The sequence below is a fragment of the Palaemon carinicauda genome, chromosome 35 (assembly GCF_036898095.1).
Source record: "Palaemon carinicauda isolate YSFRI2023 chromosome 35, ASM3689809v2, whole genome shotgun sequence".
Classification (NCBI taxonomy): Eukaryota; Metazoa; Arthropoda; class Malacostraca; order Decapoda; family Palaemonidae; genus Palaemon; species Palaemon carinicauda.
Window position 1 is genome coordinate 53539384 of NC_090759.1, and position 15290 is coordinate 53554673.

General features: G+C 31.3%; 3 protein-coding genes across 3 annotated transcripts; 2 read left to right on the top strand and 1 right to left on the bottom strand.

The window, feature by feature from the left end:
- Window positions 1-273: 273 nt before the first annotated feature.
- On the bottom strand, window positions 274-986 carry LOC137627453 (cuticle protein CP575-like). Its single transcript, XM_068358540.1, has 2 exons — window positions 961-986; window positions 274-596 (listed from the first exon to the last, which is right to left on the bottom strand). Exons 1-2 carry the CDS (start codon window positions 970-972, stop codon window positions 336-338), a joined length of 273 nt encoding a protein of 90 aa, XP_068214641.1. The 5' UTR covers window positions 973-986; the 3' UTR covers window positions 274-335.
- A 2837-nt stretch (window positions 987-3823) lies between these two features.
- On the top strand, window positions 3824-4607 carry LOC137627452 (cuticle protein CP575-like). Its single transcript, XM_068358539.1, has 2 exons — window positions 3824-3909; window positions 4274-4607. The coding sequence occupies exons 1-2, from the start codon at window positions 3898-3900 to the stop codon at window positions 4532-4534; spliced, it is 273 nt and encodes a 90-aa protein (XP_068214640.1). The 5' UTR covers window positions 3824-3897; the 3' UTR covers window positions 4535-4607.
- Window positions 4608-9715: 5108 nt separating this feature from the next.
- LOC137627454 (larval cuticle protein 16/17-like) lies at window positions 9716-10320 on the top strand. The gene is made up of 2 exons (XM_068358541.1): window positions 9716-9865; window positions 9985-10320. The coding sequence occupies exons 1-2, from the start codon at window positions 9743-9745 to the stop codon at window positions 10246-10248; spliced, it is 387 nt and encodes a 128-aa protein (XP_068214642.1). The 5' UTR covers window positions 9716-9742; the 3' UTR covers window positions 10249-10320.
- The last annotated feature ends 4970 nt before the right edge of the window (window positions 10321-15290 follow it).

Genomic DNA, 15290 nt, shown 5'->3' on the forward strand with positions numbered 1-15290 from the left:
CCTCTCTATTTCCTAAGTATTTTGGTCACAGGCAAAAATAGTGCATTAAATCTCTTATCGCATATACTCTTTACTTTATCATTTCATTTGTTGAGCTGACTACACTTATCCTCAATTAATATAAAGAACGCAAAACTAGAAAAGTCTTGAAAATCAATCACTTCATATATATCATTCTTTGGCTCATATCTATATTGAGAAACATCGAAAAAAAAAAACATTCCCTGCTCTTCAAAAGGAATTGGAAAAAATATACAACATTGGTTTTCTATGAAAAATAATCTTTATTCTATTTGAAAGTCAGATCCAATATCTATCCTCAGTGAATGAAGTGTCTATTTGTCATCATCATCCTCAGGTTGCTCGTTTTCAGGAGCCTCAGGCACGACGTTGTCCTCGACGATCCTGTATCCGTTGTGATCAGCAACATACTTGACGTAATATTCGTTGCCGTCAGGTGCTACCCAGGAGTACTCGCCCTCGACGGCCCTACCGGGTTGGCCCTCCTGCTCCTGCTCATGGTTGTCCAACTCGAAGTCGACAATGTCCGATGGACGAGCAGCCGCAAGGGCAACCAAGCAGAGGGCAATAATGACCTAATAGGGGAAGAAATTTGGAAATTTAGAATTAAAAGATATCTTAGCTATATACGGAACAATGAAAGCAAAATCTTTTAGCCTTTTGCTGGCAAACTTTAATCCCGATATTATTTTCTTTATTAATTTTCCTTTTGTTACATTATCATTATGCTATTGGTAATATCCAAGAATTTATATTTAACACCAATTTTGTCTAATCTAAAACACTACATTAGAAAAATACATCAAGGTGTTAATGACTTCGTCATCAAAACATTGGCGCCAAGAAGCAATTAAATGTCAGAAATCAGGCTGACTTGAAATCGTTTTGAACTGAGATTTTCACCTAATCCCATCAACAGATCCAAAAGGAGAGACTCACCAGGACCTTCATTGCAGCAAGTTCGATGGCAGAACGTGATGTCGAAAAGCATTGTCCCTCCTCTTATATACGCAGGAGTGACCTTCAGCCACCTGGAGGGATTCGGAAACTGCATTTTGCGATAATGATATTCGTCGAGAGTGAACTTGTTACCAACCGGCCGTGTCCAACAAAAACTAAATTTCATGACTTATGAGAATATCCGTTACTCATGCGAACTATTGTTTAGCGCCATTTTTGTTTTTACCGATAAGTTTGGGTAATATAAAAAAAATCAGTTTACCTTTAGAATAACCATTGTAAAATCAGTGATATCAACGAAAAGCAAAAAATCATAGACCAATTTGTATAAAATTATTTAGGAACAAACAGTTATCTTTATAAAAATGATAGGCAAAACTATATACAGAATTTTAGGGGTGCACTTCGAAGTAGTGAAAAAAGAATTTTTTATAAGAGAAAATTGCTCGAAATTATTTATATATTAGACTGCAGTATATGTTAATATCTTGTATGAACATGATTGGATTTTTTCAAAGTTTTTCTTCGGCAGCTGAAATATCATGAATATCTATATCGATACTACGGATATTTTACCTGGATAACATGCAAGCATGCTGTTAGTAATTTAAGTTGCTATTTTAAGGGCGTTTCCCCATTTTAGATGATAACATGTCTATGTAATACATACGCACATTAATAAATATATTTCTATATATACATATGTGTATATATATATATATATATATATATATATATATATATATATATATATACATATATATATATATATATATATATATATATATATATATACATTTGCCATAATAAATAGTTGCGTCAACGGCAAAAACAGATGATATAGTTGAAAATTATGCCGGTGCTTAATCATATCAGGTTATTAATAATCGAACTCTGATCAACAACAAAATATATTTTTCTATACTAGAAAAACCCTAGATTTGGAAGACGCCATAATGGCCACATAAATCACAATCCAGAAAATAATAGGGAAAAAAATGGAAACCCTACTACGCCGGCATCTCAAAGATACAGAGTTCCATAGCTAAGATTCCGAGTGAGCAACATCTAGAATCTGTTCATAGGGTATTTACTCGTTTGAATTCTAAGTTGTTGGATCTTTCCGCTATGTTACCCAATAGCGAGACATCATGACTTGTTTGTTGCTAGGCTACCTCGGTTATGCTTGGCTGAGTGAAGGTATCATCCAAACGTGTTTGGAAATTACTGACGGTTCAAGCACACTTGGCAGCAGGCACTTTAATCTAGTGTTGTCTCTCTCCTGTGAAGAAAAAGCAACTAACCATGAAAATGATTCTAGAATGGTCTTAAAACCTGTCTAAGACGGATACAATTTTTTTTTTGTAGACAATAAATAAACTCGAATATGCTGTACCATCCGTTTGTCAATAAAGTGAAACAAAAACAATAAACAATTTAATGTGTGAATCAATATAAAATAGAAGGTGGACACAGATTATATTGCAAATAAAAAAGTAAGTTATTTGATATCAAAGTTCTTTTTTTTTTTTTTTTACACACCTAATAGATAGTTCAATGAAATCGAATACTGTCAAAATTGGAAAAACACATAAATCTGCTTGATAACTGTAGAAAATTTTTACAATCCGTAAGAGTATCATTAGAGCAAGAGAGAAAAAAACTTTCAACCTTAGGGCTATTCTAAAATATAGCTTCTTATATGAAACTTCTTTAGGATGTAGTTACATTTTCGAAGATCAAAGCAAAAACCTGTATAACATTTTGATTAAAACAAAATGAGTTTATCGCGTTAAAAGAATCGAAACAATTCAAAATTAAACTTATTTCAGGATACCCAGAAGATATTTCCTTTGTCAAAAAAAAATCTGTTGTGGATCCTGTGAAAACACAAATTTACATTAATGCATCAATAAATTCAAGATGATTACAATCATTTGAAGTGAGTTCATCGACAACTATCACTACGAGAATATATAAAAATACAATGTTCAAATACTTCCTTTACGTTTTATAAAGAACTTCCAAATCTATAGGAGGATTTAATAACCAATTATATATATATATATATATATATATATATATATATATATATATATATATATATGTATATATGTATATATATATATATATATATATATATATATATATATATATATATATATATATATATATGTGTGTGTGTGTGTATATATATACATATATATATAATATATATATATATATATATATATATATATATATATATATATATATGTGTGTGTGTGTGTGTGTGTGTGTGTGTGTGTGTGTGTGTGCTTTAATGTTATCCAGCTAAAAATCAGTAGTTGTCGATATAGATATTCATGATATTTCGTGTGCCGAAGAAAAACTACTTTGAAAAAATCCAATCATTTTAATACGGGATATTAACATATATCACAGTCTAACATATATACTATTTCGAGCAATTTTCTCGTATCTAAAACTCTTTTTTCTCTGCTTCGAATTCCACTCCTAAAATTCTGTTTATAGTGCTGCCTATCATTTTTATAAAGATAGATATTTCTTCCTAAATAATTTTATACAAACTGGTCAATGATTTTTTTTGTTTTTCGTCAATATCATTGATATTCCTAAGATCATTCTAAAGGTAAACTGATTTTTCTATTATCCAAATTCATCAGTAAGAAAAAAGACGCTAAACAAAACTTCGAAACAATAACGGATATTCTCATAAGTCATGAAATTTCGTTTTTGTTAGAGACGGCCGGTTGACAACGAGTTCACTCTCGACGAATATCATTATCCCAAAATGCAGTTTCCGAATCCCTACTCCAGGGGACCGAAGGTCATTCTGTCTGAAGGTCATTCCTGCGTATATAAGAGGAGGGACAACGCTTTTCGACATCACGTTCTGCCATCGAACTTGCCACAATGAAGGTCCTGGTAAGTCTCGCCTTTTGAATCTGTTGATGGGATGCGGTGAAAATCGCAATTCAAAACGATTTAAAATCAGCCTGATTTTCTGGCATCTAATGGTTTCTTGGCACCAATGGTTTGGTGACGAAGTCATTTATACCTTGATTTATTTCTCTAATGAAGTGTTGTAGATTGGACAGAATTGGTGTTAAATATAAATTCTTGGATATTACCAATAGCATAATGATAAAGTAACAAAAGGCAAATTAATAAAGAAAATAATATTGGGAATAAAGTTGCCTGCAAAAAGCTAAAAGATTTTGCTTTCATTGTTCTGTATAAATCTAAGATATCTTTTAATCCTAAATTTCCAAATGTCTTCCCCTATTAGGTTATTATTGCCCTCTGCTTGGTTGCCCTTGCGGCTGCTCGTCCTTCGGACATCGTGGACTTCGAGTTGGACAACCAGGAGCAGGAGCAGGAGGGCCAACCCGGTCGGGCCGTCGAGGGCGAGTACTCCTGGGTAGCACCTGACGGCAACGAGTATTACGTCAAGTATGTTGCTGATCACAACGGATACAGGATCGTCGATGACAACGTCGTGCCTGAAGCTCCTGAAAACGAGCAACCTGAGGATGATGATGACAAATAGACAATTATATGATGATTATGATAGATACTGGATGTGATATTCGAATGGAATAAAGATTATTTTTCATAGAGAACTACTGTTCTATTTTTTCAAATTCCTTCTGAACAGCAGGGGATGGTTTTATATTTTCGTTTTTTCTCAATATAAATATGAGCCAAAGAATTATACATATATATATATATATATATATATATATATATATATATATATATATATATATATATATATATATATATATATATATATATATATATATATATATATATATATATATATATATATATATATATATATATATATATATATATATATATATATATATATATATATATATATATATATATATATAAAGTTATTGATTATCAAGACCTTTTCTAGTTTTGGGCTCTTAACATTAATTGACGTTAAGTGTAGTCAGCTCACCAAATGAAATGATAAAGTAAAGAGCATATGCGATAAGAGATTTAATGCACTTTTTACTTGTGACCAAAATATATAGGAAATAGAGAGGAAGTCTGAAATTATTTGTAAAGACGTAATTACGAATAATCAGGATACACATAAGAAGTTCGAAAAGAATTTGAAAACAGAGAGAGAAAATATTGCAATTAATTACGAAACATGAAGAAAGTTATTGATAATTAATATAGAAAGGAAGCTCCAGATAATCAGAGCACAAAGCGGATTTTTCATATAATCAGAACATTTTGAGAAAGTTTTTAAAAGGAAGTTTGAATTGTAAGGATACACAGAGGAACGCTCTAGTAATTATGCCATTTTAAGATAGTTTAGAATAATCAATATGTACCATGTTGCATAGAATTTATTGTTCTAATATTTATAAGAAATTTTGTCTTTAATACTTTTACCACAATCATTTTCATTAAACCTTGAATAAGGAACATCAAAGTATAGGTATTGGAAGTAGAGAACAAATTTGTAAAACATTTCATTGAATTATCTAACTTTAGATTATATTAGAAGGCATCGTTTGTTAAGGAGATTGACTGATTGATTGATTTTAGTTTATCTGACATTACAACTACCAGGGATACTGGCAGCGGAAAAAAATGTGTATGAGATATTTCATACCTCAATATTCTTGATACTTCATTTAATTTTATTTGATAACTGAAAGTAGATCTCACAATAAGGTCTTGTCTACCTAACCGAAATATTTTGTTGCTATAGATTTTTGCTGAAAAAGATAAATATTTTAAGTATTTAGCCTTCTATACTTTACTTGCTCCTGGAGCTCCATGTTTCATTTCTTTTACAAGTAAAGTCAAAATGCATATTGGTGATGTGATGGTAAAGAGCATTTTACGAATATTAATGAAGATTTCCTGTTTTAATCTTTGCGTATGGAAGAATGTACATCACAGAAGTGTATAGTGGGGAAAACAAAATGTTTAGATTTTTTTAAATGATTATGCAAGCTTTAGCACCTGTAAAGGACACTATGTAACTGATAACACTTACATATCTAATATTTACTATTACTGTAAGAATGGTTATAAACTATTGACGAAATCTCTATTAACAATGATTACTGTATATTAACAACCAGTATATTAGATAATAGCAACTCTGTAATACTGATTATTATAAAGACTTTGATTGTTATTATACTTTAGAAGGAATTAACAGTTTAAGATCTGAGTGTGAATCTGAATGGTTTCATCCAGCATTATTCCTTTTAAAGTTACTCATGTTATCCTGTCTAATGTATCTCTCTCCCTAAGGCCTCTGCCACCAATCACCAACATTCGATCTCTTCTTGATCTCCTTTGTGACGTCAGACATCTCTCAATCAATTGATCTATCAATCTTTACCCTTCGTCCGAAATCTTTGGCCCTGAGAATATTCTTCCTTTCTGGAGGCAGCAACAAGGCTTGGAGTATCAATATTTGTGCTAATGAAAGGATAACACATTACACTTTGAATCGATTTGCACCAGGAGGGACTTGATATACATAGATTTTGTTCTGCTTTAAATGGTATCTCAAATATAACTGAAGAATTTGTGAAAGTAAGATCCTAAGGAACCATATATTAAAATTTTCCTTCTGCAAGATAAGGAGGGTTTCGATAGCAGTCAAAATTAAAAGAGATTTGAAAAATATTTGCAAAAGCAGGAAAAAAGATCCACAAAAGAGACATCTCTTTTGCTAGATACAGGCATTTCATGTAAAGGTCGAGAGTTACCTGAACCACTAAAACATAAAAAATTCAATTTGACATCTAATTTCCTTAGGAAATATTATTTGCTGCTAAAATAGAAAATCCATGCAACAGTGGATTGATAATTCAGAAGCCGAAGATTTTTTTTTTTTCTTTTTATTGAATAAACCGATCACGTATACAATTCTATTATTTTCAAAGAATACATATATGTAACCTATAAAAAAATCTGAAAGAGAAAAAATCTTATCCGGTATTAAAGATATTAATTTTTCTTTACGTATCGTAACAGTAGGAATGTAAATAATAAAATAAAGCCAAGCGGACAAGATTCAAAACAAAATATTGCAAAAAGCCCAAGTACTCCTTTTTTTTTTACTTTTTTTTGTTTTTTGCTCTGAGAGAACAATCTAAAACGAGTTAACTTTTGGCGATTATCGCAATAGGACCAGATGAAGGTTTGGAATTGCCAAAGGTTAAATTTGAAGGTTCCCAGATGTGCATAAACACACATACGAAGACCTAACATTGATTTCTGTCCTTTAAGCCTGCTGTAATGAAGGTCCTTGTATGTCCATCATAGAAGTTTCATTTATTGATAATGAACTTTAGATTCTAGTATATTGAAAAAAAAAAATATGATTAAGAGATACGAAATTATTTACTAATAATTAATATATTCTTATTTAGGCTCCTGTTGCTCTCGACTTAGTAGCCTCTGAGGCTACTCGTCCTTCGGACATTGTAGACTTCGAATTGGACGACGACGAACAGGATGGTCAACTGGGAGGGGCCGTGAGGCCAAGCACTCCTGGGTAGTGCCTGATGGCAACGAGTATTACATCAATTATGTTGCTGATTCTAACATATACGAAGTAGTTGGATAACCACTAGCAGAAGCCTGGAAAAGCATTAGAGGGTAAGTACTCGATTAGTGAATGGCGGCAACGAGTATTACATCACGTAAATTGTTTTTTACAACGACTGCAGAGTCGTCGAGGAGAACGTTGCGGTCGAAGCATTTGAAAACGATCAGTCTGAGTTCGAGGATAGTAAGTAAACCGTAAGGCGTGAATCAGAGGACACATTGGTTGTAATGACTATGAGAATAAAGATTATTTTTTCCATTGTAAAGTATTGTACGCATCCTTCCTTTCTTTATAAATCATAACTCTGTCGTTATCTTCACTAATATAGCTAATCTCATTGATATCAATGATATGGGTTATATCATTATTACTAGCTGATGTTTTCAACTCAAGAGTGGGAAAAAGCTGTGGGTTCCGATGAAATTGATTAATTTACTAAAGGTATTATATAAGATCTCATAATTCTTTGTTTTTTGAGATGTTAAGAAACATAGTGATAAGGTATTTCTTAAGGCATTTTTACTAGGGTATTTTTCAGGTTACAAAAGAAGATAAGATCAGACGAAATGTTTGATGAGTAGACAAGGATCAAAATTAGAACAAGGACAGCAGTTTTAAATAAGTAAATAAATAAATGAATAAATAATAATAATAATAATAATAATAATAATAATAATAATAATAATAATAATAATAATAATAATAATAATAAATTTTCTTGTTTGATAAAAATTACAGTAGAACATTAGACTTCAAATGAAACTCTGGAAGAGAGATCTCATAATAGAATTAAATTTGATAACCTCCGATAACTGATCCTTGATTTATTAAATCTCTCTCTCTCTCTCTCTCTCTCTCTCTCTCTCTCTCTCTCTCTCTCTCTCTCTCTCTCTCTCTCTCTCTCTCTCTCAAACTGGAATTGAAAAGATACATTGCCACACAATGTGGCAATTTCTTTTCATACGCAATAGCAAATACTTGGAATAGACTTCCAGCGGATGTAGTAAACAGTAACACAGTAAACTAGTTCAAGAATAAATTAGACAAGATCAAAAGAGCTCTCTAAATGCTTAAACTAAATCGCTCTGCCAAGGAGCAAATGGGATCTCTTCGCGGATGGACTAAAAAGTCTTTGAGACATGCAAAATCCTTGTAACTCTCTCTCTCTCTCTCTCTCTCTCTCTCTCTCTCTCTCTCTCTCTCTCTCTCTCTCTCTCTCTCTCTCTCTATATATGTATCAATTTATTTTAATAGCCTTAACAGATTTATGTATTCTCATAATAATTATAATAACCTTCGAAATAAAAATAAAGGGAGAGGTAGGTATGATAAATGAAATATGCATTAACAAGATTTTTTGCGAATTTGCAATGGTAGATAAATTTGGGGAAAAAAAATGTTAGAAACAACAGTTCTACAAATTAAGTAATGATTTTAAACTTTTATTGTTTTTTTTTATACTATACACATGGAAATGGAAAGTTTTATATCTTAGATTTTTCTAACATAATGGCATTCTGTTTACGAAAACCATATTATAAAAAAGAATTATGAGAACATATCTAAGGACAGAGAACTTAGCTCATAAAGGAATCCACTTAATTGTCATGAAAACATGGTTTCAAAGTTAGTAAATCAATTCCTCTATGAGGCACTAAATATCACTGATGTAATTTGATAAGACTTTCCCTATTTATAATAGACACATTTAGTACATACATTTAATGATTTTAAAGTCATATTGAATATCTCTATACGCTACCCTGATAATTAGAATTAGCTCTAAATAAAGTTCAAAAGCATTAACCCTTTTAAAATAATGTACATTGTTTGAAACAGGATGTGTACATTAGCCCGAGCGTTCTTGTCTTGTAAAAAAGATATTATTAGTGGGTTTTTGCTCTTTCCTTTTCTCATATAATTGCAAGGTCATCAAATTATGTACGCAATATTTTTTCTAAATAAAAAACGAACAATATTATATAGTGACATGAATAAAATAAATATATATACAACCTTATAAGGACAGTACAAAAAAACTCTAATTGGACAATAAACAAAATAACTGCAAAAAACATGGCAAGCACTTTTAGCCAAGAAAGGGCACTTGCAAATGAGATCATTTTGGGGAGGGGAGAAATACCTGTGCACCAGATGAATGAAGATTTGGTAGAGCTCAAGGTGCAAATTGAAGGTCAGTTAGACGTATATAAACAGAGAGGAAGCAATTCTGTGCATCAGCTTCTGTCGTCAGAGCAAACAGTCATGAAGGTCCAGGTGAGTTCACTTGAACAAAATATATTTTCGAATCTCTTCAGCTTGATGGAAGACATATTGAATTTCTTACAGAAACAAAGACTATTTAATTAATTGGTATCCTTTTAATTCTTTATCAGGTTCTCATTGCTCTCTGCTTGGTGGCCCTTGCAGCCGCTCGTCCTTCGGACATCGTGGACTTCGAGTTGGACGACCACGAGCAGGAGCAGGAGGGCCAGCCAGGAAGGGCCGTCGAGGGCGAGTACTCCTGGGTAGCACCCGACGGCAACGAGTATTACATCAAGTATGTTGCTGATCACAACGGATACAGAGTCATCGAGGACAACGTCGTGCCTGTAGCCCCTGATAGCGACCTCCCAGAAGCTGATGATGACGACAAATAATCACCAGATGCCTGGAAACAGAAATTTGCGAGACATTGGCTTTGAATAAAGAATATTTTCCTATAAATAGAATCTATCTTCATCCTTCAACAATTTTTTCTACAATATTATAATTTAACTATATATATATATATATATATATATATATATATATATATATATATATATATATATGTGTGTGTGTGTGTGTATATATATATATATATATATATATATATATATATATATATATATATATATATATATATATATATATATATGTATATATATATATATATATATATATATATATATATATATATATATATATATATATATTACTAATAATTTCAAAATTCATTTTACCGCACATAATTTGGAAGAGTTTTTGCAAAATAAAATTTGATAGTCAACCTTATGGCTGTGATATTTGAAAGGCTAAAGCAGTCTTTATATCAATTTGCCTTTTACAATCATGTAACTTTTTATTTATATATTTTGAACAATGAGAGACCAATCTATTTACACTATGCAATTAAAATTCGTGCGTATCTAATCAAAATAATAACCACCTCTTATAATTCGTATCTCCAGTCCCAGTCGTGATGCATTTGTACAACCTATAGTAAATAATAATAATAATAAATGAAAGCCGAGAATAACAAATAATGAAAAAATCCATTTGCTAAAACTTACAAATATACATTCATTATAGAATATAGTATCATAGAAGATGTATTGAGAATTAACGACTTTGAAATATAATATCACTTTGTAAAAGTGCTACATTGGGATGAAACCCCTTTTAATATATTTCGAATGTGCATATATATATATATATATATATATATATATATATATATATATATATATATATATATATATATATATATATATATATATATATATATATTGAATCAGGATTTCATAATTGGTCCTTAGAGGTAGATAAAATTGGAGTGGTGGCTTAACACTCAGACCTTAATCTGTCGCTTCTTTCCCTTTTACCTCGAAAAATGGAGGGGCCAAAGACAAAGTCCCTCTATTTCGCCCCCAGCCCAGACGGGCCTAGACAGGTGGTAGACGTAGGAATGGGGAAGGTGAGGCTGAGGTCAGCCATCCCCTGCTCCAGCTGCCTATCAAGCCATTGAGTTTTTAATTTAAAATGACCGTTTTATTCCTTATTTATCTTGAACAATGTCCTCCAGAAAGGGGGATCTGGGCTCCAATACTCTTTAGGTAGTGAGTTGGCCAAGGCACCAGCTACCAGATAAGATACTACCACTAGAGAGTTATTGGGTCCTTTGACAGGTCAGATAGTACTTCATTGGATCCTTCTCTCTGGTTATGGCCCATTTTATCTTTGCCTACACATGCACCAAATAGTCTGTCCTATTCTATACATATTCTCCTCTGTCCTCAAACACCGGTCAGCACTGAGATTACCAAATAATTATTCTTTGCTCAAAGGGTTAACTACAGCACTGTAATTGTTCAATGGTTACTTTCCTTATGGAAAGGGTAGAAGAGAGACTTTAGCTATGATAAGCAGCTCTTCTAGGAGAAGGACACTCCAAAATCAAAACATTGTCTTCTAGTATTGAGAAGTGCCATAGCTTCTGTACCATGGTCCTGCACTGTCATAGGTTAGAGTTCTCTTGTTAGTGAGGGTACACTCGGGCACACTATCTTATGATTCCTTATTTCCGTTCCTTACTGGGTTATTTTTCCCGTTGGAGCCCCTGGGCTTATAGCATCCTGCTTTTCCAACTAGGGTTGTACCTTACCAAATAATAATAATAATAATAATAATAATAATAATAATAATAATAATAATAATAATAATAATAATAATAATATGCCCTTTTCCAAAAATAGTACTTTTCATATTCACTACATCTATGGGGATTTTATAAACCCCAAAACCCCGTCAAAAATCGAACGTCTGGTGTCTTGGAAGTAATTAACAATGCCAAACGGGATGGGTATATATATATATATATATATATATATATATATATATATATATATATATATATATATATGTATATATATATATATATATATATATATATATATATATATATATATATGTATATATATATATATACATATATACATATATGTATATATATATATATATATATATACATATATACATATATATATATATATATATATATATATATATATATATATATATATATATATATATATATATATATCTTCTACGCCTATTGACCCAAAGGGCCTCGTTAGATTTCGCCAGGCCTCTCTACCTTAAGCTTTTAATTCAATACTTCTCCATTCAGCATCTCCTACTTCACGCTTCATAGTCGTCAGCCAATGTAGCCCAGGGTCTTTTTACTCTTCTAGTGCCTTGTGGAGCCCAGTTGAAAGTTTGGTGAACTGATCTCTCTTGGGGAGTGCGAAGAGCATGCCTAAACCATCTCCGTCTACCCCCCACCATGATCTCATCCAGATATGGCACTCACATAGTTTCATTTTCTAATCCCGTCCTGCCATTTAACTCCCAATATTCTTCTCAGGGTCTTGCTCTCAAATCTACAAAATCTGTTGAATATTGTGTCATTGTTATATCACGCCGCATATCCATACAGTAACACCGATCTCCCTAAACTGACATATAGCCTGATTTGTTTATGTATTTTCAGGCAATTTGATTTACAAATTTTACTCAACCTAGCCATTATCTAATTTGGTAATTTCAATCTTTCATTGAACTCAAATTCTAAAGACCCTGTATCAGAGATCATAGTTCCTAAATATTTACATGATTCCACCTCATTAATCCTTTCTCCTTCTAATGATATTTCATCTTCCATTGCATATTCCGTTCTCATCGTCTCTGTCTTCTATTTATATATCTTGAGTCCAACCTCTTGTAATATTTCATGCATTGTGGTAAACAAGCTTTGTAAGTCCTGTGGTGTTTTGCTGATAATGACAGCGTCATCAGCATACTCTAGGTCCACTAATTTCCTGTTACCAATCAAGTCCAATCCTTCTCCGTCATCCCCAACTGTTGTATGCATTACAAAATCCATGAGGAAGATAAACAACTTAGGTAACAACACACTCCTTTGGAGTACTCCATTGTTCACGGAAAACTTATTTAAATAGGATTCCATTAATATTAACTTTCCAATTGCTATACTCATAAACAGACTTATTCAAATTCACATATTTAAGAGGAATTCCATAATAACGCCGGACTCTCCACAAAATTGGACGATGCACACTATCAAATGAGTCTACAAATGCCATCAGAAGTGGATTTCTATACTCTACACACTGATGTACAATATGTCCTCAAATAAAAATTTTGGTCAGTACAACGTCTACCTTCTCGAAATACTGCGTGTTTATCTCTCAGCTTTTCATTAATCTTGCTCTCTATTCTCTTTAGAATGAGCATATTATATATTTTCATGACAATTGACGTGTTATGCCTCTGTAATTATTGCAGTCAGTCAGGTCTCCTTTTTTTTTTTTTGTAATTTTTACCAAAAATCCTAGCTCCAATTCATCAGGTTTTTCATCATCATACCACATTTAAAAATAAATGGTATTCTGGGAGTCACTTCATTTTCGGCCAAAATCATCTCAGCAGTTATTCTCTCGTATCCACTAGCTGACTACAACACTAGTTGGAAAAGAAGGATGCTATAAGCCCATAGGTTCCAGCAGTGAAAATTTGGCCAGTGAGGAATGGAAACGAGGAAGTAAATAAACTACATGAGAAGTAATACACAATTAAAATGAAATATTTAAGAACAGAGACAGCATTAAAATAGATCTTTTATATATAAAATGTAAAAACTAACAAAAAAGGGAAAGAAATAAGATAGAATAGTGTGCAGAGTGTACCCTCAAACAAGAGAACTCTATACCAAGACAGTAGAAGACTATAGTACAGAGGCTATGGTACTCCCAAAACCAAAAAAAAACAATGGTTTGATTTTGGGGTGTCCTTCTCACAGAAGAGTTGCTTACCATAGCCAGAGAGTCTCTTATACCCTTGCCAAGAGGAAAGTAGCCAATGAGCAATTATAGTGCAGTAGTTAACCCCTGGAGAAAAGAAATCAGCTCTAAGCATATAGGTATTTTCAAATAATGAACAAATGCTACCTAATGTCGAATTAAATAGTTGACTTAAACCATTCAACTATAAAAGTATTTGTGGCTTATTTGAATGAATTAAAATCAAAAGTGTGCATTAAGAATAATTTATTCATACATATACACACACATATATATATATATATATATATATATATATATATATATATATATATATATATATATATATATATGTGTGTGTGTGTATATATATTCATATATATATATATAGATATATATATACATATATATATACATATATATATATATATATATATATATATATATATATATATATATATATATGTGTGTGTGTGTGTGTGTGTATATATATACAGTATATATATATATATATATATATATATATATATATATATATATGTATATATATATATATATATATATATATATATATATATATATATATATATATATATATATATATATATATATATATATCACAAATACCCTGATAAACCATAGATTTGTTTCGTGCTTCCTAGTTTAGCCATTAGATTTACGTTTGTTTACTTCTATGAGTACGATATTTATATTTGTTTTAATAGAAAATTATTTCTATATATTAATTAATGTAAATATTATGGAACCCCACCAAAAAAAATTGACAGAACTTTATACGTTCATTTAACAACTAATACATTAAGAAAAGAAGAGTTTTAAAAGAGGAGAAATACTTTGAAAATTTTTTGCCATAAATATATGGTTATTAGTTAATTGATAGATTCGAAGTATGTTATTTTCACGTTATAAATATTAAAGATCAAACTTTAAATTTCAAATTAGAGTAATATGAAGATATACTGTAAACCAAAATGTGAGTCAGAAATTAATATTTATACCCTTAAATCAATAAACAGGTAGAAACTTTTTACATAAAAAAGAGCAATTAGTTTATGCAA